This window comes from Argiope bruennichi, chromosome 10 (genome assembly GCF_947563725.1).
Source record: "Argiope bruennichi chromosome 10, qqArgBrue1.1, whole genome shotgun sequence".
Classification (NCBI taxonomy): domain Eukaryota; kingdom Metazoa; phylum Arthropoda; class Arachnida; order Araneae; family Araneidae; genus Argiope; species Argiope bruennichi.
The window spans coordinates 114740183-114766209 of NC_079160.1; the positions used below are offsets into that span (position 1 = coordinate 114740183).

General features: G+C 30.6%; 4 protein-coding genes across 4 annotated transcripts; 2 read left to right on the forward strand and 2 right to left on the reverse strand.

The window, feature by feature from the left end:
* The first annotated feature begins 2603 nt into the window (after window positions 1-2603).
* On the forward strand, window positions 2604-5260 carry LOC129987739 (uncharacterized). Its single transcript, XM_056095682.1, has 3 exons — window positions 2604-2897; window positions 3030-4125; window positions 4281-5260. Exons 1-3 carry the CDS (start codon window positions 2604-2606, stop codon window positions 5258-5260), a joined length of 2370 nt encoding a protein of 789 aa, XP_055951657.1.
* A 477-nt stretch (window positions 5261-5737) lies between these two features.
* Window positions 5738-6634, forward strand: LOC129987740 (uncharacterized). The gene has a single exon (XM_056095683.1). The coding sequence runs from the start codon at window positions 5738-5740 to the stop codon at window positions 6632-6634; it is 897 nt and encodes a 298-aa protein (XP_055951658.1).
* A 5334-nt stretch (window positions 6635-11968) lies between these two features.
* On the reverse strand, window positions 11969-15972 carry LOC129987808 (zinc finger protein OZF-like). Its single transcript, XM_056095746.1, has one exon. The coding sequence runs from the start codon at window positions 15747-15749 to the stop codon at window positions 14178-14180; it is 1572 nt and encodes a 523-aa protein (XP_055951721.1). The 5' UTR covers window positions 15750-15972; the 3' UTR covers window positions 11969-14177.
* A 3146-nt stretch (window positions 15973-19118) lies between these two features.
* LOC129988579 (gastrula zinc finger protein XlCGF7.1-like) lies at window positions 19119-25152 on the reverse strand. Its single transcript, XM_056096830.1, has 2 exons — window positions 25056-25152; window positions 19119-20852 (listed from the first exon to the last, which is right to left on the reverse strand). Exon 2 carries the CDS (start codon window positions 20370-20372, stop codon window positions 19515-19517), a length of 858 nt encoding a protein of 285 aa, XP_055952805.1. The 5' UTR covers window positions 20373-20852; window positions 25056-25152; the 3' UTR covers window positions 19119-19514.
* Between the last annotated feature and the right edge of the window lie 875 nt (window positions 25153-26027).

Below are 26027 nucleotides of genomic sequence, written 5' to 3' on the forward strand. Positions count from 1 at the left end.
AAAATACCGCTTTCACGTTAGAGATGGGTCGTTCGCGAAAGTACGAACGATCTGATTCAGGACATTTTTTTAAAAAATGTCATTCGTTCGCGAGCGATTGTGTGGATCCAGCTATTTTCGTTCGAGAACTATTGTGTGGATCGTTACCGTTCGAAGTACTATGTATCGCACACTATTCTCGAGCTACTGTGTGAACCTTGCTGTTCTCTATTGCGGTTTGTACATAGGAAAAATAAGGAGAGGTTGGGGGGGGGGTCGCAATGTCGCTTTTCAAAAGAAGAGCAGTTGACCATTATAGATAAAACGGCATGGTAGAAAGGTTTTTCTCAGTGATTTGTTTTTGTTTCCTCCCATCATTTAATTGATGAGTTGCAGGGTTGCATGGAGAGGAAGGGGTGCTGATACCATTGAGGCTAAAGCATTTTAGTTTTGATGTTATCGTTTCTAAGTAAGGGACGTAAGACGATTTATTGAACCGGGGTGGGGAAATATGTGCGTTTTTATAGATTGATGAAAATTTATTTAAGGTATATATATGTTTGCAGATATATATTATATTTGAAGAGTAAAAATAATGTTTGCAGAAAATACGAGATTAAAGGAAAAAAGTTATTTACAAGAACTCAAATATTGCTTGTAAATCTATTATTTGCTTTTGGAATATTTGAAATAAGAGTGTTCTATGAAATGAGTATAACAATAATAAAATATATTAAATCAAAATTTTCTATATTCTTTGATTTTTAAGATAAGATTTTGAAAAAAATAGAACGATTGATTTTTCTGAAGTTACTAGCATTGTTAGAAGAATATATTATTTACTAGCCGCCTTTGGCGACCAGCCGGTTCACCAATCTTAATGTTCGTTTAAATTTTAATAATTAAATAGGTTGAACCGGAGTTTAACCCCCCTTCTTCGCCAAGTTGCGACAACGCGCCAAAGCTGGCAATCTTTATTATGCACTATAATTGAACATCTGCTCCTTTGCTTTTGAATATTTCGCAAGGCCGTTGTTCCGCGATTTTTAAAAATTGTGCCAAGCAGGGGGTTAAACTCCGCTTGTCGCGTTGATTCTTTATATCTATTAATATTGTCTATGTTTCAGCTTTTGTTTTGTTCCGAATGGCAACGGTGTTAAAAAAGATGTATATATAGTTTGGAATTCATTAAAAGAGGTTGTGTTTACTTTTGAGAATGGCTTTGAGTTTTATATTTACGCCATAAACAAATGCCCTTTCACCCAAGAAATCGAAAGCAGAGTCTTTAATGAAAGTATCTGAATAAGAATATTATCTGATTCGATGTCAAACCGTGACATCTGGAGTCCGTGACAGGACTCGGTTGCTTTTTAAGAGTAAGTACGAAACATTTCAGCATTTATTTCATTATGGAAACTGTTTTGAAAGATAGGAAGCAACTGAGAAGGCTGTTTACTATAGCATGCCTTTCCTTTGACAAGGCAGGAAAATTTAAACAGTTGTTGTATTCCGAGGAGACTTCCGATACTGAAATCGAGAGAGAAGTAGATGAGTCGGAAACTTACATTGATCGCTGGAGATCTTTGAAACAAAAGTTAGAATCATTTGTGATTGAACAGTTATCCTCTAAAAATGAAAGTTTTAATATTCATACGAATACCTTATTAAATTATCCAAAAATAAAATTACCTACTTTTGACGGTAATGTACGCAATTGGTTATATTTTTGGGGACAGTTTCAAAAAATTGATGAGGACATTAATATCGATTATCACGATAAATTTTCATATCTATCTCAAGCAATGGAACGAGGTAGTCCTGCCGAAGAATTAATTAAGAGTTTTCCTCCAGGTGGTAATAGCTATGAAAAAGCTTTAAAACAATTAAAATTGCGTTTTGGCAGAGAAGAATTATTAATTCAAGTATATGTTAGAGATTTACTAGCATTAGTTCTTCAAAAACAGAACTGTTCAAAAAACTCATTAAGAAAGTTGTTTGATCAACTCGAGAGTAAACTACGTTCACTTGAACTATTAGGAGTTACTAGGGAGAAATATGCTGCTATGTTATTTCCTCTAGTTGAGTCATCGCTACCCGAAGAAACTTTGATTGCTTGGGAGCGTTATAGATCGGCTCATCGTAGAGTTCGTGAAACGAACACGAATGATTCCGATCAAAATTCAACTAAAATAGAAAAAAGTGATTTAGAATTTATTTTAGAATTTTTACAAGATGAGGTTGAATCAGAAGAACGCATTCTTCTTGCTTCTAGAAGTTCCAACGCTTCTAAACCGAAAGCGGAAGTGAAATATAATAAATTTTCTGGTGATAAAAAAATGAGTGAAAATAAAACTAGGAATGTAAAGTTTTATGAGGCACCTAGTGCAACTGATCTTTTGACTTCGTCGCAAGTGTCAAAACAGTGCATATTTTGTTCTAATGCACACTATTCTGGAGATTGTTTTAAAGTAAGGAAAATGCCCTTGAAGCAAAGAGAGGCAATTGTTCAACAATCTCATAATTGTTCTTTATGCTTAAAAACTGGACATTCTGTCAGAGATTGTAATGTCAGAGCTAGTTGTTTGTGTTGTGGCAAAAAACACCACATTCTTCTGTGTAGAAAAATGAATCCGATATCTGAGTCTAAAGACAAAGAATCGCTTGAAGTTGATAAGAGAACTGATAGTAGTTCTGAAATGGATCAAGCTCTTTCCAACTTGTCTACCAATCCAAACGTATTCCTGCAGACATTCAAAGTTGTAATTAGAGGCAACGGGAAAAAACGTGTAGCAAGAGCTATTATCGATACTGGTTCACAGCGGTCATATTTACTACGAGCTACAGCTGAAGAAATGAGCTATGAGCCTACCAGCTGTGAATATTTGCAGCACTCCCTATTTGGTGGCAAGCATACTGGGGTATGTAAACATGATGTATATACTTTGTATTTATCGAGTGTACATGAGAATTATAATTGTAATTTTAAAGTTCTTAGTCAACAAATTATTTGTAAAACTGTGCCACCTACTGTGAATGAGTTTTGCGTGAAGGAGTTAGCTGCTTATAATGTAAATATTGTGGATAATTGTGAAGATAATATTGAAATCCTTATCGGAGCTGATGTAGCTGGGAAGCTCATGACAGGAGGTTATCGTGAAATGTCTTGTGGACTCGTAGCGATTGAAACAAAACTTGGGTGGTCTGTAATGGGACGAATAATTGATACTGCGAGAAGTGAATGTTCATCTTTATTAGTTCAGTCCATGTTATCTACAGCAGAGACAATAACAGACTTATGGTCCTTGGATACTCTTGGCATAACTGACCCATCTGTGAAGAAAAGCCAGATCGAGTTGCAAGAAGCTGCTCGAATGCATTTTCTAAATACAGTTCATTTGGTAGATGATCGTTTTGAAGTAGATTTGCCTTGGTTGGAAGATCATTCACCACTCCCAGATTATTTTGATTTAGCAAAGGGAAGACTGAACAAGACTGTTAAACGTCTTAAAACCGAGTCTAATTATGAAGCTTATGAGAATGTTTTTAGGGAATGGCTTGAGGAGGGAGTAATTGAGGAAGTTGCCAAAAATGATCAGGCTTCAGTACATTATCTGCCTCATCGAGCAGTTATCAAGGAGAATAGCACTACAAAAATCCGGCCTGTCTTTGACACTTCGGCCAAGGCAAAGGGATTTCCTAGTTTTAATGATTGTCTTGAGAAGGGGCCGAATCTAATAGAGCAGATTCCGAGTATTTTAACCCGATTTCGAAAAGAGAAGATCGATGTTATTGCTGACATCCGAAAAGCCTTTCTACAAATAGGTGTTTCACCCACATATAGAGATTACTTGAGATTTTTGTGGATTGGTAATGATGGTCAGCTGAAAGAGTACAGACATTGCCGTGTAGTTTTTGGTGTAACGAGCAGCCCTTTTCTTCTAAATTCTACTATTCAGCTTCATTTACAAACTGTTTTGGAAAAAATAGGAACTGGAGAATCTTCGTATCCAAAAGATGTCATTCAAAAACTTGCGCATAGTTTTTATGTCGACAATTGTGTTAGTTGCGTTAAAAATGAAAAAGAACTACATCGTTTTATTAACGTTTCGACTGAGGTAACGGCCGAGAAAAATTCGAGCTTAGAGGGTGGGAGTTCAGTGATGTCAATGCTGATACTTCTGCCGATACAAATGTGCTCGGCCTGGTATGGAATAAAAAATCTGACACTCTACGAATTAATACTGCAAGTGTAAAAGAATTATGCTTTGAAAAGGTAACTAAGCGATTAATCTTATCTACAGCTCATAGATTGTTCGATCCTCTTGGTATATGTTGTCCTGTCATCCTAATTCCTAAATTATTGCTTCAAGAAACGTGGAAGCAGAAAATAACATGGGATGAAGAAGTTGATAAAATTACAAAAAATACATTTTTAAAATGGCTAAAAGATATTGACTGTTTAGAGAAAATCCGTTTTCCAAGATATTTTGGTTCAGAGATTGCAAGTGGAGATATTTCAGTACATATTTTCTGTGATGCTAGTAAGCATGCTTATGCTGTCGCTGCTTTCATCCGAATACAGACTTGTGATTCAGTTAAAGTACAACTTATACAAGCCAGGAGTAGAGTTTCACCAACAGGAAAGGAAGGGATTACTATCTCTAGACTTGATTTACTTGCAGCTACTGTCTCAGCAAGACTTTCAACTTCTATTTTGTCAGAGATACAGAGTGAAGAAGTTTACTTCTGGACTGATTCTTCGACTGTCTTGACATGGATTATGAGAGAAGAAGCCTGGAATGTCTTTGTCCAGAATAGAGTGAAGGAAATTAGAGCGTTAACAAATAAAAGTTCTTGGAGACATATCCCTGGTTCCATGAATCCTGCTGATCTCCCGAGTAGAGGTTGTTTAGCTCAAAATTTATTGAAATCTAACTGGTGGTTAGGACCAAGTTGGCTTTACTTGCCTAAAGAGGATTGGCCAAAAGGAAATCTAAGCTTAAATGAAAGCGAGATTGTTTGGGAAAAGAAAAAGACCATAGTTTCATCTGTGACAAGAAGTTTGATTTCTACAAGTTTTGTTCCTAAGGAAGACTGGTATTACAAATATTTTTCGAAATACCAGAAAATAGTTCATCTAATTGCCTGGATTCTACGGTTTACCTTTAATTGTCGAGCTGAAAAAATTAAGAAAAGACATGGAGACCTTGATTTTGATGACATTTTTGAAGCCGAGAAGTTATTAATCAAAATGGTTCAAGAGGATTGCTTTGTAGACTAGAGAGATAATAAATTAAAAACTTTAGGAGTATTTAAGGATCAGAGTGGAATCCTCAGACTAAAAACGAAACTTACCTTTCGACAGAGAGTTTAATTCAGAAGAGTTTAAAATTCCAGCTATTCTTCCGTCCGATCATGAGGTGGTCAAGAGATTAATACGATATTATCACGAGAAAAATGCACATGCTGGTACCCAAATTTTAATAAATATTCTTCGAGAGAGATTTTGGCTTCTTAATGCTCGAAAAACGGTGAGATCTCTGATTAATAAGTGCACCGTATGTAGAAGATTTTCTGCAAAAACGTGCAAGTTTGCACAGCAAACCCTCCAAACGACAGACTCCGAGAAGCGGCTGTATTTGAAATTTGTGGCATTGATTTTGCTGGTCCAGTGATCTTAAAAGGTAACACCAAATCCTGGATTTGCTTATTCACCTGCGCCGTATACAGGGCAGTGCATCTAGAATTGGTTGAGTCCATGTCTACTGAGAGTTTTTTACTAGCCCTTAGAAGATTTATATCCCGCAGAGGAAGAAGTAAAATAATTTACTGTGACAACGGAACTAACTTTGTAGGAGCTTCAAATGCGCTACGAGATCTAAACTGGAAGCAGATTATTGATGATACATCTATATCACCAATTCAATGGAAGTTTAATCCACCAACTGCCTCATGGTGGGGAGGTTGGTGGGAGAGATTAATAGGTATTCTCAAGAGTTTACTGAGGCGAGTACTAGGAAGAGCTTCTTTAACTTCTGAAGAAATGATCACCATTCTCTGCGACTGTGAAGCAGTGATCAACTCCCGTCCATTGACCTATGTTACTGAAAATAATGTTACTTTGATGCCTTTAAGTCCATCTCTATTTCTTCAAGACATTGAAACAAGTGGTGTTCCTGATCTTGATGATATTGGACACAGAAGTGTGAATAAACGAGTCAAATACAGAGAAAACTTACAAAAGTATCTGCGAAAAAGATTTAGATCCGAATATCTAGGAGCACTTATTCAAAAATCGGATAAGACAAGATCAGTGAAAGTGAATATCGGTGATGTTGTATTAATAGGAAGTGACAACACCAAGCGACTGAATTGGCCACTGGGAAAAATAATAGAGATTATTCCAGGTCAAGATGGAGTAACAAGACTTGTGAGACTTAAAACGGCAAATGGAGAATTACTAAGACCAACTCAGAGACTGTATCCACTAGAAGTCTCTAATGATGATCTTATTGTTGAGAACTTTTCAACTAAGATATTGGAAACTTGTAAAGAGTCTGGCTCTAACAATGTGTGTGATGTAAGCTTTGAGCCACAGTTTCAAAAGACTAGAACCAGGCGTACGGTCAAAATACCTAAAAGACTGGACTTGTGAACAATTTTAATTTTGTTAATTTTATATATCTTTCTTGTAACTATGTGTAAGTTAAAGTTTTAATGTAAAATATTAACTTAGGTGAGAGGATGTCGCGTTGATTCTCTATATCTATTAATATTGTCTATGTTTCAGCTTTTGTTTTGTTCCGAATGGCAACGGTGTTAAAAAAGATGTATATATAGTTTGGAATTCATTAAAAGAGGTTGTGTTTACTTTTGAGAATGGCTTTGAGTTTTATATTTACGCCATAAACAAATGCCCTTTCACCCAAGAAATCGAAAGCAGAGTCTTTAATGAAAGTATCTGAATAAGAATATTATCTGATTCGATGTCAAACCGTGACACCGCTCGTACCATTAAATATTTTACGCAATTCCAACTTTAATAGATTTTTCAGCAAAATATTTTAAAGCTTCAAATTTTGATAGTCATATAATTCACTCATAATATTATAAAGGCCTTCAGTCATAACGTGATATGTATCTCTCTAATTTTCTGTTACCCCTCGTAGAATTTATGCTTTAAATTAAAGTGTAAATGGTTAATCTGCAATTAATATAATAATATTTTTTACTGAAACAAAGCATTTTTTTTAATAATATGATTACTGATAATAGAGTCACTGAGCGTTTAAACGTTATGGGCATTAATGGATATCTTTCTTAATTTATGTAATATCTCAAGAATTTGTCAACAAAATTTTCTCAGATTCATCATAAACAGATCGATTCATTAACAATGTTTAAATTTAAATGCATCAAGCACTAAGAAAATAAAATGAATCGTTTAAAATAATCGGTCGAAAACAGGTTTAAAAAAACTACTTAAAAAACGATGTACTTAAAACTATAAGCATATACAAAAAAATATATAACTACATAAATACAATTTAATTACAAAAGCATGCAACTAACCTAAAAATAATTTAAATCATTGAAAAAGGTTAAAAAAAACTACATAATAAAAGATGTACTTAAAACTATAAGCATATACAAAAAATATATAACTAACATAAATACAATTCACTTACAAAAGCATGCAACTAACCTAAAAATAATTTAAATCATCCGTTGATAATGGTTGTCATAGTAACAATCAGAACACAATGCGCATGCGTGAATTTTCTTCGCGAGTTACGGCAACGCAAATGCGTGAATTTTTCTACGCCAGTTGGGGTAACGCTATGCAGATTATACATTTTTAATTTCCTTTATTCTGTGTTATTTTAATTCAAAAGTACTTCAGAATGAATCTGAAACATGGATTAATTAAAAATGTTTAATTTTAAATGCATAAAACATTAAGAAAATAAACAGAATCGTTTGAAAGAATCTGCCGAAAAATGTTAACCCTAGCCTCATTACTGTTGGGAGAAAAAAAAACTGAAACTTACTCATTTGGCGGTGGTAAAAATGGAAGATTTTTTTGACGGAAAAGTTGGCGGTGGGGAAAATGAAAGATTTTTTTGGCAGGAAAGTTAGTTTTTAATTAATAATTAAAATTTCAAAAAAGGTGCACATTCCCGACCTCTAAGGTATACATGTACCAAATTTGATAGCTGTATGTCAAATGACCTGGCCTGTAGAGCGCCAACACACATTGAGCTTTATTATAAGTATATAGATTTGGCAAGTCAAAATAAGTTATATCACTTTTTTTGCAACAGAGAGTGAAATGGATTGATTCGTTCGCTTTAATAAAATATCTGGAAGCTTACTTTACAACGAAATAATAATATCCAAGCATTGCCCTTTTACTCTAAAATAAGTAACATATATATTTTTCTTAAACTTTTTATTTCAAGAAAGATGCTTCAGAACGAAAGGAATTACATTATGTTTTCTCCGCAATTTGAAAAATTTATTTTTACATGTGCTACTAATTAAAAAGATGTTGGAATTTATTATTAGATGCAATGTAAAAATTATATTGAAGAATTTAAAAAAATATATATATTTTTCTCTTACAATCAATTATTTTTACAATATACTATAGTTGGGAGAAAAAAAAAAGATTCCAAAAGTATATTATTTATATATATATATTTATTTATATATATTATTATGCACGCAAGTTTTATTTAGTAAGAAACTGCTTCGTACTTTCTTCTATTTTACAATTTCATAAAGAATCATTTACATCAAGAGAGAAATGTTATTTCTCTAAAAAAGAGCTATTTTTTTAATTGAACAGATATAATGAAATAGGTTCAGAATTTTTTTCGAGTAATTAACTTTTTGATACGATATCTATTTTTGATTGCAAATATTATATTAAATTATAGACTTAGAAGCAGATGCTCAATTTTTTTTTATTATTTCGCACTGAAAAGTAGAAAACCAGAATGTCAAATGTTGATTTATTCTCATTTTTATAGAGGAAATATTATGTTCTAATATCTGACTCTATATATCTATTATCGGTTATTATATATATAAATGTTCTCAATCTGTTTGTAGATAATTACTGTAGGAAAACGACATTTTTTTTTTATTATTGTTGAATACGCTGAGAAATGCAGAGAAAAAGGAGTTCGAAGAGTTTATTTTTCAAGTTTCTTTCTTTCTTTTTTTCGACAGAAAGATGAAAAGAAAGAAGAACATGATATAATTATTATTTTCTCGCAAACCAAATTTTGAAAAAAAAAAAAAAAAAAAAAAAACGCATTTGCCAAAAAATTTAACTCTGCCAACTTTTTTGACAACTGAACTTTTTTTAAACTTTTAAAAAGTTGAAGGAATCTCTTCATTTTATACCTTATCAAAGGCCTTTTGATTATAAATGGAATCAATACAAGAAATCAAAACCACATCAAAAATTGTATCTGGATTGTGTGATCACTTTAGTAAACTATCATATCGTATCGTTCACATCAAAGTTAACTGTTATATCGTATTCTTAAATATATAATTTATAGTATTATCATCACACCGTTGATCAACATTGATAAATGTATAATTTGCAATATAATTTTCGCAATATTGTGAAACGACGAGCATTGCAGAATTTACAGTAAAGTTTTCATATTATTGTTTCATGATATATTCAACATTGTTTAATGTATAATTTTCAAAATTGTTCTCATAACATTAGTTTTTAATAAAAAATTGTTCCCCTTAATTTTTTAGAATAAAGTAACAAATTAAATGAATTATTAAGCTAATATATTTGTTGCAAAGTTTTGCCTTTTGAGTATTGCTACATATTATAAAAAATTGTTTTCAGGATATCCGGCTTTCACAATATATCCCTAATATTAAATAATATCCTGATGCTATTGAGGTTAGAGGAGTTTTAATCTTTCACTGTTAGATATCGCATTTACGAGAGTAATTTTCAAATCATGCCTATGCAGAGTCTTACAACACGTCTGGAAACTGCAAATGGGGCACAAGAAAGCATTTCGCCTTTGAGGATTATATTTCTAACAAATAGCTGCTGACTTGAACGGTTATTATGGACGGTCGAGGTGCATTTCTCTTTAACTGACATGGTGAATTTTATGCACCACCGAAAAAAAATTTCGTATGACGTGACAACAGTATCTTTAATAAAAAACCAAAAAGTGAATGTATGACACGGCATTGTAAGCACTTTCGTTTTTCGCCACGTTCTTCGCTTAAGAGAGATTTTCACAGGTCCAGAAACGTGCTCCATCGCAATTTATCGCAATCCTCAAGAACAATGCCAGATCAAATTCTAGCAGATGAAAAAGTGCTATTCCAAATGTTTCTCACTATTAACTTGATGACGGAATCATCTCCCGCAACTTTCCATATACAGGATCAGTAATTTTGCCTGGCTGAGGATGCGTAAAATCTAAGATATCTCCATTAAATCCGGAAAATGCTAGCCAATATACCACTAAGCAATTCCTTCCAATTAGCCACAAGAAAATACATTTTATTGAACATTTTTTTTTTTTTTTGAAGAGTCTCTTCTCTGAAAAAGATGATGCATGAACACAGGGAAAATTGTCCAGTATCTAGAAAATTCTATTTTACAGAATCTAGAAAGCAATTGCCAAACACACACGCACAGTTGAGTAACATCCACTTTTTGTATAACGGCAAAACTATTAATAATCCTTATTAAAAGATATAAATACTTAGAATTAGTAAAATTCCGAAATGTGATCTCTTTAAAAACATACGCTTATGTATGTAAAACAACAAGCAATATACATAAGAATAAAGTAAAACAGATTTTATTCTAAATATAATTTACATAAAATAGAGTTTACAGGGAATTGAAATATATATATATATATATACTCTCTTCTGAGTAATATACAAACAAAGAGCAATATATATTAAAGAATTAAATTAATCATCTTGTGCCATTATAATTTATTTATTTTGAGTAAAAGATTTCCCCAAAAGTTTAAGCTACTCGATGTGATTATAACGAAAATGGAGTAATAACTTTATTGTAAACACTTTCATCGTCTCTCTCTTTCTTCATTTCTCCTTGTGGACTCGCAAAAAAAAAAAAAAAAAAAAAAAAAAAAAAAATGTTATGGCTTGTAAGTCTAGCTTTAAGAGGCGAGCCAGAGCAGCATTGAGTCCCAAAACTAATAGTTTTAATACAATAAGCGATGATTATTATTCAATCTGTTAACATTATCACATTATTATAAGATTTCACATTTCAATTAATATTCAATTGTAATCGTAATTCAATATCTTTGTTCTTGGGATTAGTTGTGGCGCCTGATTCTATGCCGAATACACACAAGACATTTAATACGGGACACTTGTTTCTTAAACAGGAATAATAAATAAAATATACTTGCATGACAATCTACAGTTTCTAACATGTGCACAGTACAATCAAATTTCAACAAAATCTGTCAATCCAACAGATAATTAAAAAAAAACAATCTTTAACAAGAATATTTTCGCTAAACAATCAGTTAATAAAAGGTAAATATTCATATGATGTTAATCCTTAGTTTCTTTTATTAAATTTTTTCATTATTACTATCTCTGATAAATGAAATGCACAGTAAAACACAACTCGTAGATTTGTCTTCAAATACTTAGCACATATATTTTCAAAAATAAATTTTTCAATCAAAAAGGATTCAATTTAAGAATAGATTTAAAAGACAACAAGTCATATTAAATAAGTTCTGTGATTAACACACAATGTTAATCATCATATTTTTGTAAAAAAGAAACAGGTTGTAATATAATCAATCATTTATTTAATTACATACCTACAATTCACATAGCAATGCTATGGGTTTCCAAAAATTGTATTTTATATTATTATTATTATATATATTATATTATTATATATATTATGTAAATTAAAATGCAGGAGTGGACAAAGAAAAAATATGAAATAGGCACATATGATTCAGTGCAAGAATTTTTCTTTATAAAATTCTTCAGTATATTATGCTGAATATTTGCATCATGTTCCATATAACTGCATGTAATTATGTAAAATGCGTTACATGTATAAGTACACATACATAAGTATACATGCATGCATTACATATATTAATTTTAATTTTCTCAAAAACACACACATTTTCTTATAATAAATTTTGTTATGCTAATCACCTTTTCTTAACACCATTATTTTGAATACATATCCTTTTATGTACATATCGCATTTGCAAAATTTCCACATATATGAATATACTATCACATAATATAAGCATAAAATTAAAAAAATGTTTTAGAATTTGCAAGTATATAATTACATAAAGTTAAATGAATAAACAACAGAGGCATTATATTATTATAAATATTATGGCATTATAAACAACAAAAGAAATATATTATCATAGATATTATATCATTATAAATAACAGAAGCTTTATGTTATTATAAATATTATGTCATTATAAATAACAGAAGCATTATGTTATTATAAATATTATGTCATTATAAAGAACAGAAGCATTATGTCATGAATCATTACATGAGTTATCACATGCTCCAAGTAGTCTGCTGCTAAAGGAGGAATTGAAAATTTTGTCAAATTTTAAAATATTCTATTTTTAATAGTGACTTATCATTTTCAAGCATTGCTTAAGATTAATATTTTATTTCAAACAAAAAGTTAAATTACATTTCCCTAAGGGATATTGTTTCTTTTCAGTATATGTTAATTAAAAAACATATACTGAAACCTTCGTTACTTGAAAGTGCTTCAATAATCATAACAAATATTTGGATTTTTTTTCTATATGTCCAGGCAGATATATCTTTAAAGATGATGAGTAAGGAATATTTTTGTTACAAAAGTCACAAGCAAAAGATTATTTCATATGCTTAAATTTTTTTCTCAAAGCGGATATTTCAGAAAATACATTTTTACACAGGTCACATGTAACTGATTTCTCTTCCATGGGCCTGCTTTGGTAGATGCGTTTGTAATTTGGATTGCAGAGAATATGTTTTATTACGAATGTCAAATGCATACGGTTTCTCTTTCGTATGCGTTCGTAAATGCGTTTTTAAATTCGAGTTTTCAGAAAACGCTTCATTACAAATGTCGCATGCATAAGGTGCCTCCTTATTATGCGTTTGTAAATGTTTTTTGAAATTCGATTCATCAGCAAACATTTTATTACACATGCGATAAGCAAACGATTTCTCGTTCGCATGTATTCGTAAATGCTTTTTTTTAAACATAACTTTTCAGTAAACGCTTTATTAAATCGTCGCTTTCAAATGGTTTATCTTTGGAATGCGAAAGTAAGTGTCTTTTTAAACCCGATTTTCTTAAAAATGCTTTACTACATATGTCACATGCATGCAGTTTATATTTCTCTTTCATATGTATCATAAATGTATATGTAAATTAAAGCGTACAGAAAATGTTTTATTACAAGCGATACTGGATACAAGCGCAAATGTTCCTTTAAATTCAAATTGTCATCAAATTCTTTACTACATATGCCACATGAAAAAGGTTTCTAATTCGTATGTTTTCGTAAATGCGGCATTGCAGTAAAGACTTTATTACATATGTCACATGTAAATGGCTTCTCATTTGTATGTGCCCGTACATGTGCTTCGAAATAAAGCTGTTGAGAAAATGCTTTATTACAAATGTTGCATGTGTAAGGTTTATCTTTTTCATGAATCAACAGATGTACCTTTCAATTCTCTATTTTGAAGAAATACTTTATTGCAAATGTCGCATACAAACGGTTTTTCCTTCGTGTGAGTTCCTAAATTTGCTTTTAAATTGGAGTTGTCAGCAAATGTTTTATTACACTCATCACAAACAAAAGATTTATCCCCAGAATGCGTAATTAAGTGACTATTTAAATCCGCCTTTTTGGAAAAGAATTTATTACATACTTTACATGCAAACTTCTCTTTCCTGTGCCTTCGTAAATGCGCCTGTAAATGCAACTTTCCATTAAAGGCTTTATTACATATGCCACATGTAAATGGCTTCTCATTTGTGTGCACCCTTATATGTGCTTCGAAATAACGCTGTTGAGAAAAGGCTTTATTGCAAATATCGCATGTGTAAGGTTTCTCCTTTGCATGAATCAGCATATGTACTTCTAAACTCTGTTTCTGAGTAAAAGCTTTATTGCAAATGTCACATGCAAACGGTTTCTCATTCGTATGAGTTCGAAAAGTCGCTTTAAATTGGAATTGTCAGCAAATGCTTTATTACATAAGTCACAAGCAAATGGCTTCTCATTCGCATGGGTCCATAAATGTCTCTTTAACGGATAGCAGTCAGAAAATACCTTATTACATACATTACAAACAAAAGGTTTCTCCCCCGAATGCGTAAGTAAGTGTCTATTTAAACCTGACTTTTTGAAAAAGTGTTTATTACATACTTCACATGCAAACCGCTTCTCTTTTGTGTGCATTCGTAAATGCGCCTGCAAATGCAGCTTTCTAGTAAAGGCTTTATTACATTTGTCACATGTAAATGGCTTCTCATCTGTACGCGCCCGTTCATGTGCTTCGAAATAACGCTGTTGAGAAAACGCTTTATTGCAAATATTGTCTGTGTAGGGTTTCTCTTTTGCATGAATCACCACATGTACTTTTAAATTATTTTTTTGAGAAAAATCTTTATTGCAAATGCCGCATGCAAACGGTTTCTCATTCGTATGAGTTCGAAAATGTCGCTTTAAATTGGAATTGTCAGCAAATGCTTTATTACATAAGTCACAAGCAAATGGCTTCTCATTCGCATGGGTCCATAAATGTCTCTTTAACGGATAGCAGTCAGAAAATACCTTATTACATACATTACAAACAAAAGGTTTCTCCCCCGAATGCGTAAGTAAGTGTCTATTTAAACCTGACTTTTTGAAAAAGTGTTTATTACATACTTCACATGCAAACCGCTTCTCTTTTGTGTGCATTCGTAAATGCGCCTGCAAATGCAGCTTTCTAGTAAAGGCTTTATTACATTTGTCACATGTAAATGGCTTCTCATCTGTACACGCCCGTTCATGTGCTTCGAAATAACGCTGTTGAGAAAACGCTTTATTGCAAATATTGTCTGTGTAGGGTTTCTCTTTTGCATGAATCACCACATGTACTTTTAAATTATTTTTTTGAGAAAAATCTTTATTGCAAATGCCGCATGCAAACGGTTTCTCCTTCGTATGAGTTCGAAAATGTCGCTTTAAATTGGAATTATCAGCAAATGCTTTATTACACACATCACAAGCAAAAGGCTTCTCATTCTCATGGGTCCATAAATGTCTCTTTAACGGATAGCAGTTAGAAAATATTTTATTACATACATCACAAACAAAAGGTTTATCCCTAGAATGCGTAAGTAAGTGTCTATTTAAACCCGACTTTTTGAAAAAGAATTTATTACATTCTTCACATGCAAACAGTTTCTCTTTTGTGTGCGTTTGTAAATGCGCCTGTAAATGCAGCTTTCCAGTAAAAGCTTTTTTACATATGTCGTATGTAAATGGCTCCTCATTTGTATGCGTCATTGTATGTGCTTCTAAATACCGCCGTTGAGAAAACGCTTTATTGCAAATGTCGCAGGCGAAAGGCTTGTCTTCTTTATTAGTAAGTAACTCTGTCTCTAATTGCTGATGCTGAGAAAATGTTTGACTACATAATTCATAACCGGATGACTTCTTCATTGCGTACGCAACTATGTACGTATTTCTTTAGGAAAAAATGTCCATAACATGAGGCAAAAGCGAGCAATTATCCTTTAGAGTCAGTTGATAAACGAAATCAAAAAAAAAAGAAGTTTATGTAAATTATTTGTTGTGGTGCATACAATGTACACATGAGCTGCCTATTTAGTCAAAAGATACGTTTTTGAATTTCTATACTATGATTCATTACATTACTCATGAGTATAACATCTCACACTTGTGGTTGCGTATTTCAATAGGCTATGCAATTTTAATATTTATCGAAAATTTTAAACACACCTACTGGAGAAATTATTCTTTTCTATTTCACAACGCTGGATTTCATTTAAGAAATGCCATATGCTGCAGCGTATGTTTGTAAATCTTTGAAAAGTCACACATTTTTATCACAGGTACTTGTCAGAGGAAAGAAGTGGCGATTGTATAGATACTAATCTTTTCAGGTAACTCTTCGAACACCACTGAAATCTAAACAGGAAAAAAAATTGATAATAATATTATTTTAGACTCAGAAGTTCTGATATTTCTCAAAAATATTGAAAGATGAAAATAGATCTATAATGTTTCGAGTTATGAGTTTGCTCACATACACTACAATCAGAAAGGAATGTCCTAAATTTAAAAAGCTTCAACTTAACAAAAAACTTATTTCTATAACTTAATTGTGATTTTTGTATGATTCGACATGCATCCATTTTTGCTAAAAAGAGTTTTCACTTCCACCCCCCCCCCGCAGATTTATACAAAAATCTACAAAAAATATTATGGTTAAACAATGTGATTCACTAAAATCTTTAAAAACTTTGAAAATAGTTTGATTTTCCAAAATCTTTTTCAACGTTAAAATTTTTTTATCATAATTAGCTACTTAAAAATTAAAAAAATAGTTATAATTATTTTATTTCAAAAATTAAAATATATAGAAAAAGAATCTCAAATACTGAGGAGCCCAGAAATCAAGAAAAGTAAACAACCCGGGTGATATGTCATGAAACAAGAATTATCTGAAATGCAAAATAAAATATTTACCAGTAAATATTTGGCAACGCAAAATCTGCTTTGAACAAGAAGAGGTTCTGGTCTTGTAAATTTCGAAGGCTGCTATGTAGTAATATTGAGTAGACTTTTGTCAGTTTCAGATATATAATTATTAATATGTATGAAATTCTTGTGAATACATTATTAAAGTAATACATGCACAATGAATAACATAACACATCTATGCATTCATGGATTATTTGAAATACTTTTTCATATCCTTTTTGAGGACTTTTTATATTCATTATATTCCACAATTTGTTGATTATCTCATTGAATTCAAGTTTTATAGCAAACAGAGTCATTCAACCTTCTTAAAGCTTTGGCATTTGTCATAATATTTTAGGTAGATTCCTATTGAAAGATATATATATATATATATATAACGCCTTACCTATTTCATCTAGTGCAAACACGAAAAGATGATATAAATTTATAAATGTTACGAATCTATACTTGTAGAAATAGTAGAAAAGTCAGTGGCTAGTTATAACAGAAACAAATTGTAACCTGATAGGGTGTTGTACTAAGTTCTAAAATTAAGTTTAGATTTAGATAAACTTTTCAATTGTATATTATTTTGGCCTTTTTTTCATATGTATGATCCTAGTATTCCTCTTTTTAATGACAGAAAAGAAAATCAATGCATTCTGGGATAAAATAAATGAATATCATTCTAATAAATTTGTTCTGAATATTTAATGTAATTTAAAAAAATGTAATAACAATATTATTTTGATCACTGTAATTCTTTGTTTTGATTTCATGTTCATGCAATATTTGTTATGATATTTTGATTTTGATGTTCTTGATAGATATATAAATATATAGGCTACATTTATTGCATAGAAAGGCTCATTTTTGTTGTTGTTGTTGTTTGTTTATCACATATTTTAAAAAAAATATATTGTTACTGTATCTAAATAATTCATTGGTTATTTTTAAATGCATTCAGGATCTGTCTCACGAATGATATGACATGCCTGTGTCATACCAGGTGGCAAGGAGAATACATTTTTAAAATTAAATTTTTCTGTCAACATTAGAAGAATTACGTTTAATCTAAAGCTGAGGAAGGATTGCTACCTATTAATAAAGTGAACATACTAAAATACTTTGAAGAAAGTTTTTTTAACAGTAGTTAAAAAAAAAATAATAACTTGAAAACAGAACTTGATTTTAACAATAAATGTTATCTAAATTATAACCATACACCTTTCAAACACATAAAACAAATATATATGTAGTGACGAGCGCCATCTGCTGGTTGTTAGACGGAGTTGACGCTGGTTAGACGGAGAGCAGATCAGACGGATCTGGACAAGAGTGAAGACGTGTCAGATCAGACGGATCTGGACAAGAGTGAAGACGTGTCAGATCAGACGGATCTGGACGAGAGAAAAAACGTGGCAGATCAGACGGATCTGGACGAGAGTGAAGACGTGTCAGATCAGACGGATCTGGACGAGAGAGAAGACGTGTCAGATCAGACGAATCTGGACGAAAGTAAAGACGAGACGTATTCGACGAAATCTACTGAATGTTCAATTCTTTTATGTTAATGTATATATATTCTAAATGTCCTAAATGTAATTAAATGTGCGTTCTAAAATAGTAGTGATTTCTGAGTCCTACATATACTAAATATACCACAGCTTGTACAAATGTAGTATGACTTCCAAAATGATATTGAATTCTGGATATACAGAATACAAATTTAAAAAAACATGCATATAATAATAATAATAATAGAGAGAGTAACGGGTAATATATTTAAGCATAAATATGCAATATTTAAAAAAATTATATTAATAATATGCATTGTTGCCATGGCATAATTTATTCTACTTCTCAAATATAAGCCCATAGTCGAATCCTAAAGGTAAGCATAAAACCCGCATATAATTTTATGTAAACCTGCTATATAATTTTATATAAACCTGCACAAAATTATATAACTTGGTAAAACACTGGAAGTGGCCACTTACCTCAGGTAATTTATTAGTTAAAATGAGAAATGGAATCATAATCATTTCTGCCCATTTGCTTAAAAAAAAATCTTTCCAGAAAATACTTAAAGTCTTGCCAACATACCGGTGAATACTTCGAGATAAAGCAAGTGAAATGAGCATTAATCTCAAAAAGTTTTCTAACTTAAGAAAATAAAACACAGTCAAATCAATTTTAAACTATTTTATTTTAAATTTTACCGTATGTTTTGTACAAGGACATAAGATAAAATCAATATAAGTAATTTATTTTCAAAAACATAATATGCGAATGATACATACATAAAATGCACATGATTTATTTTAAACACTTCATCACACTATATCAGACGTATAATTTCTCTTGGAAGTGTCAATAAAAGTCTGTTGAAATCCCTTGCCTGTGAAAATACATCACCAGATTTCACAGAAATATGGTACACGCTTTTTCTTAAACATGTATAAGGAGATGTATCTTAGCAGCAGGGTAAGAAAATTTTCACTATAAAAGTCACATTCAAATTACTGCTCTTTCGTATGCATCCATAAACACGGCCTTGGATGAGAATGCTAAGAAAATGTTTGTTTACAAATGTTGAATTCATACAAGTTCTCTATCATACGAGTTTGTAAATGTTTTCTCATGATTTCAAACGATTTCTTATTTGTAAACATGATAAATAAATTGGATAATTGAAAAAACATTTTAGTTCATATATCATTTAAACGGTTTCTCTTTCGTATGTGTTCGTAAATGTTTAATTAAACTCCATTTTTCAGTCATTGCTTTATTACAGATATCGCATACAAATGGTTTCTCTTTTGTATGCATTCGTAAATGTCTCTTTAAATGCGACTGCCAAGAAAATGCTCGACCGCAAATCGAACACAAATATGGTTTCTCCCCCGTATGTGTTCGTAAATGCCTATTTAAATCATCCTGCCGAGAAAAAGTTTTGCTGCAAATGTCACATGCAAACGGTTTTTCTTTCGTATGCGTAAGTAAATGATTTTTTAAAATCGATTTGGTAGAAAATGCTTTGCAACATACATCGCATGCAAAAGGTTTCTCGTTATTGTGCGTTCGTAAATGTTTTGTTAAATTCGGCAAATGAGAAAACACTTTATTGCAAGTATCGCATGCATGCGGTTTCTCGTTCGTATGCGTACGTAAATGTTGTTTTAAATTCGATTTCAGTGAAAATGTTCTATTGCACGTGTGGCAAGTATGTGGTTTCTCCTGCGTATGTGTCTGTAAATGTACTCGTAAAACACTGGACACAGAAAACGCTTTATTGCAAATATCACATGCAAAAGGTTTTTCATTCGTATGTCTTCGTAAATGCACCATTAAACTGCATTTTTTAGTAAATATTTTTTTACACACTTCACATGCAAACAGTTTCTTTTTCGTGTGTGTAAGTAAATGTGATTTTAAACAAGAATGCTGAGAAAAAGCTTTAGTGCAAATGTCGCATACATACGATTTTTCTTTTGTATGAGTCGAATCTTCCTTTAAAATCTCCTGCGCAGAAAATGCTTGATCACTTAAATCATAGGCACATGAAATTTCCATTGCCTAAGCAGCGAGAAAATTAATCACAGCCAAGCAACTTTAGTTTCAATCAGAGATCGACATTTTAAAGATTCACAATTGCTAATCTTCTTGCAGCACTGCATAAATGTAATTTCATTTTTATACGAACAGCTGTTCAAAAGAGCTTTTTTTTAAACGTGCTAGAAGTAAACATGGGAATTCAGAAGCATACATTTTTCTTGTTTGTTCATGAGTAGAAAATTCAAAATGTATTTTAAGTAAAAATTAAAAATATAACATGAATCGAAGACTTTTTTTATACATACACAGCAGACATTCTTTTCTGTAACATAGAATTGGATTCCATTCAAGATATCTCATATGTTGTAGTCAGAATAGCAGTCTCACATTAGTATCGTCACTTTCGGTCAGAAAGGTGTGGTGATATTGTAATCACTTTCTCTGAGAAGACACACTTCCAAACTACACCATTCATCCAAGTTCTTCAGAAAGCAACAACTAAATAAAATAAAACAAATTACTGCAATTTTGCATTCAAACTGCTGATAATCATGAAATGTCTGCAAAAATTGAATTAGAACCATAACGCTTGCTAATAACTCTAATAACCTGTGGTTAGAAAAAAATATCCTGCCTTTGAAAGAATACATTTCAACAACAAAACATTTTGGATTTCATTTTTATAAATCTTTTTACGGAAGATATTATAAAGTTTCACTTGGTAGGTAAGATCTTCTGCAAGTAGCTTCCTCCGTCTAATTAACAATCTTCCAGTTTACTTTTATTTTTAATTCCATATTTATTCTTCCGAATTTTGAATTTAATAATAATAATACATTACACAATGCACGCAGAAATCAAATTCATTCAGGAATGATACCACTTTCAAATAATAAAATATTTCTAAACATTAATGAAAAAGCGTAATTAAATAACGTCCATGAGCAAAAGTGAGAGAAAATTTAGCCAAACAAATCAACTTTACCCATCATATGATCCATTCTAATTTTTTAAACGAATTTCTAATTTTTTTTATATGAAAAGTTAGCCAAACAAATCAATTTTATCCATCTTATATTACTAGTTACCTGTAATTCAGTTTTCTCTGAATGAGAAAACGCCAGATTGCTTGTATCCAAAAATAAAGATTTTTTTTCTTTTTGATCATTTTTATTTGAACGAATACGAAAATGTTCATTTAAATTGCACCACGGAGAAAATTATTTAGTACAAAGTATATCATTCATTGCAAGAATAAAGTTTGTCACCTATATAAGTATGAAAAATTGGATTTAAATCACTTTTTTTAGGAAAATTGTTTAAATCTTATTTCTCAAGAATAAGCAATAAAAACGAACGTGCTTATTAAATAATGCTTCAGAGCAAAATCCTTATCATATGTTTGCACTAATAAGAAAATTCCTTATTAGTAAAAACTTTTATTTGTAAAATAATGCTCAAATAATAAACATTTTTCTACATACATCAAGAACAAGATTTTTCACTTGTGCGAATGAAGAAATGTCTTTTTAAAATACTTTTCTGAGAATAATATATGTTGTATATATCACAAAAATTAGTTTTTCTTTTAAGTCAATCTAAAGATGTCTAAATAAAAAAATTAAAAAAAAAAAAAAAAAAAAAAAAAAAAAACGTTTCTCAGAAAAAAATCTTGCCAAAGAAATCACAAGAAGAGAATTATTTAATTAAATGCCTTTGATAACAATAATAGTAATTCAAATCACATTCCTAAGAATAAGATTTCTTATGGGTATGTGAAGGGTCCCTTTAACTAGATATATTGTTTTTATTTACTGTACATTGTTTTCCTTCAGTATTAGCAAGGCAGCATTTATTCATGTTAACTCTATGATAAAATGGCCTACTATAGATAAAACATAAAAATTACATAAAAAAAGGGAATGTGTTACAAGTCTGTATTAATATTTTAATCAATATGAAATTTTCAACAAAAAATAATTAAATGTGCTTTATTTGCTATGAAAAGTGCATTTATCTTCCATGGTAGAAATTTCTTTTGAAAATAAGTTTAAATTGGATGTGATAATTATCGAATAAAAATAGTTTCTAATTACAGAATTCAAATGTACAAATTCAGCACACTGTTTTGCTTCATTAGAAATAAAATACTCTTGTCTTTGCATTACGTCTGATAATTTGCAGAGCCCATTTGAAAAGAAAACACATTTTCTTGGCCATTTAACACCTCAACACACATTATTTAGCACAGTGAAATATTTAATCAGAGAAGTTTTCCAATGAATGTAGTAAATAATGAAAGATGTTATTAAAAGAACCAATTCAGTAGTTTCAGAAATTTATCATGTATTTCCATAAATAATTGGTCATCAATTCAAATAATAATAATATTTTTTTTTTTTTCATAAAGAATGATTATTAATGACCTAAAAAAAGAAGGCAAAAAAAAAAAAACTAAATTGCTGACAGAAAGAAAAAAAAAAAATTAAGCATTTTTAAAAACCTCTCTATTTCAAATGTTTTATTACATTTTTTATGTAATGCTTTGATTTCCATTTAAACGTACACACATATTGTATGCGAGTTTATAACATCAAATGTGTGTGTGTAGCATCCAAAAGAGTTTGATATGTAAAAATTATCCATTCCATTTTTCAAAAAAAGAAAAAAAAAAATACAAGACAAATCCTTTATATATTTATATAAAATAGTACTCTATGGAGGGGAAAAAAATTAATGAAGATGTAGATGATAACGGGCAACTAAGCAACAGTTTGAAACTGGAATAGGAATATATGCAAATAATTTGATTTAATTTCAGATTATTCATGTTTATTTAAATGTTTTTGCTACTCCAAATTTAGAAAATCTGAAAAGAAGAAATTATACTATTTGTGTAACAAATGTGCTTCTTTTAATTTTATTTTGATATCAACAAAAATAATATTCCTAAATTAGGATTATTCTGAAAATGTTGGCACTATAAAGTTATAAAACATTTAGGAATCCAAATTTGTTATCCTTATGACAAGCAAATGTATAATACTATTTGAAGTATAATTAAAATGACAGAAAATGAAATAAAAAATGAAATTCCAGGAAAAAAAAATAGTAATGTCCCTTTGAAGAAAATTAATAAACTTTACTGATCAGATAGTCTTCTAGAAATATAGAAAATAAATAACTTTTTATAAAATTCAATCCCTATTGCATCTAATAATAGTTTAATAACTGTTTAAAAAAAAGTGTTACTTTCTTGAAAGGAAATTGAAACAGTCTTTATTTCACTGATACCTATTATTCTAGATAGCCCATGAGGTTTTACACTAACCAGGTTTTATAAGTAAATAAAAATGATCAAACACATTCATCTTCAGCAATTTAAATATTTTTTAAAAAATAGTAATTAAAAATTGCAGGAGTTTGATTTTTTCTTCTGGATTCTTATATTTTACATAAGTGTGTGCACACACACACATACACACAAAAAAATTCTTAAATAAATTTATGGCACTTTTAATGAACACTCAAATCGAAAAAATTAAGATAAGATTTTCTTATATTTTCTCAACTTATTCAATTATTCTAATTATTAGTCTTAAGGTCTGAAAAATTAGTTTTTAAAATGAATAAGCTTAAATTTTTGGCATCAAATCAAATCTCTAAAATTTTAACAATGTAGCATAAAAAATACACATATAAATTATTAACAATGAAAGTATTATAAAAAATGCATATAAATATAAATTATCTGCCTTTGAAATGAACATGAAAAACAAGGAAACTGTTCAGGCATCTAGATGGTTAATGAAATAAATACTTCAATTAAATCATTTGAATAAAGCAACCTCATAAAATACCATTATATAATGGATATAAATATTAAATCACTTCCACTTACGAAGAATTAGGATGAATTAAAAAAAAAAAAGCAAATTATCTTTTTATTATATTCCTCAACAGTTTTTCATAATATAAAACCTTATTAAAATTGGAATTTTGTGGAATGGAACAAGAGAAAGGGATAAAATAAGTATAATGAACAAAAACAGAAGTAAATGCTTTTATTTAAAAAAAAACTACTTTGCACAAATTTCAATAATTTCCCCTTTCAAAATTAAATTATGTATAATTTCTTCACTACGTAAGTTATTTATTCCAAAGCCAAATTTTTATTAGAATCTAAATCAAAACAATAATTCTGAAGGTTATATTCTATTGATAAATAGTAATGTAGTAGGGTACCATATTACTAAAAATATGTGTAATTTTCTTATATTACAAAAAAAAACATATTTTTGGTTTATAACACATTTATGATATTAAATAGTAAAAATAAAAAGGATAGAGAAAGAAAGCTAACGGTGTTGTTCACTAGATGATCATTATGTGTGATTTGACAAAAATCTAGTAAAAACTTGTATTACAGTGTTTGTTTTGACTAAGTATCCTTAAACATATTTAAATAATCAGAATAATACTTTCGAAATACAAAAATTCTCTTTGAAGGAGCCTTCTAATGAAATGCTCCTTTTTGCAAAAAGAGGAGCTCTAAAACGAATACAAAGTTATTACATACAGATGTCTAATTTATCAATATTACAAAAACCATTTCTAATAATAAATACATAAGGAAGGAAAACAAAGGAAAAATTCAAGAAAGACAAAGACAAAAAATCAAGAAAGACAAAGATCAATTACCTATCAATAATGTTTTGTAATTAAACATAGTAAATATTTTTAATACTAGGCAATTTCTACCATTTCAAATTAGTATGTTTAATTTCTTCTGAATACTAATCTGTTTGTTTACACCATCAACGCATAGAGAATAACGCGTTCAGTCTGAACGATTACACTCATTCGGATTCCACACACTGAACAAATACGCAGTTACGTCAGGTGAACTTAAGACCACAGTGATTACCACTTGTAGCAAGTCTATGCGATCGAGTTTTTCTAGAGATGCATAATCCACGATTTTTTGAATAACAAATAATATTGCTATTGTTATTTTTAAATATGCGTTCCAAATATCTGTTATTTCAATCATATTATTAATTAAAAATTATTACTTAATATTAAATATAAAATTTATTAATTGTAATTAATACTTAATTTACTAATTTAATTAACGTTTGATTGAATTAATTTATCTGTTTCAGCTTACTTCTTAAATTTTATTTTTTTTCTCAAAACTATTTATTTAATTTATTTATTAGAGTGAACCATTTTCTGGAAAAGATTGTGCGGGTTGAGGTTCGAACTCGCAATGTTAGGGTTCATAGGCGAGTAACATAACCACTAGACAAAAGTGTACACTCTTCTCCGGAAGTTGTTAACTGGCTTATAATGTTACCACCACAACAGTCCCCCACCAGTGAGTCGGTAGAGTTTATTGCGCCAGTTATGGCAAGCGACGAACGTGATTATCGCGCCAGGCGTTATGGCGAGCGACGAACGTTGTAATCGCGCCAAGTGTTATGGCGGGCGACGGCGAGCGTGTGTGAGTGGTTGCTGCCGGTAGATGGAGCCACGACAGCTGAATGAAGGATGCGATTGTTCAGAACCAGGGTCACCAATGTGCTGGTTGAGGTTCGAACTCGCAACGTTAGGGTTCATAGCCGAGTAACATAACCACTAGACAAAAGTGTACACTCTTCTCCGGAAGTT

What these genes read in the sequence shown, in the direction of transcription:
- LOC129987808 (XM_056095746.1), bottom strand. Translation starts at nt 15,749, where the DNA reads ATGAAGAAGTCATCCGGTTATGAATTATGTAGTCAAACATTTTCTCAG.
- LOC129987739 (XM_056095682.1), top strand. Translation starts at nt 2,604, where the DNA reads ATGAATCCGATATCTGAGTCTAAAGACAAAGAATCGCTTGAAGTTGAT. An exon ending in TTGGTGGCAAGCATACTGGG is followed by an intron (nt 2,898 to 3,029) that starts GTATGTAAACAT and finishes TTTTGCGTGAAG; the next exon opens with GAGTTAGCTGCTTATAATGT. An exon ending in GAAAAATTCGAGCTTAGAGG is followed by an intron (nt 4,126 to 4,280) that starts GTGGGAGTTCAG and finishes TCTTATCTACAG; the next exon opens with CTCATAGATTGTTCGATCCT.
- LOC129987740 (XM_056095683.1), top strand. Translation starts at nt 5,738, where the DNA reads ATGTCTACTGAGAGTTTTTTACTAGCCCTTAGAAGATTTATATCCCGC.
- LOC129988579 (XM_056096830.1), bottom strand. Translation starts at nt 20,372, where the DNA reads ATGGAAATTTCATGTGCCTATGATTTAAGTGATCAAGCATTTTCTGCG.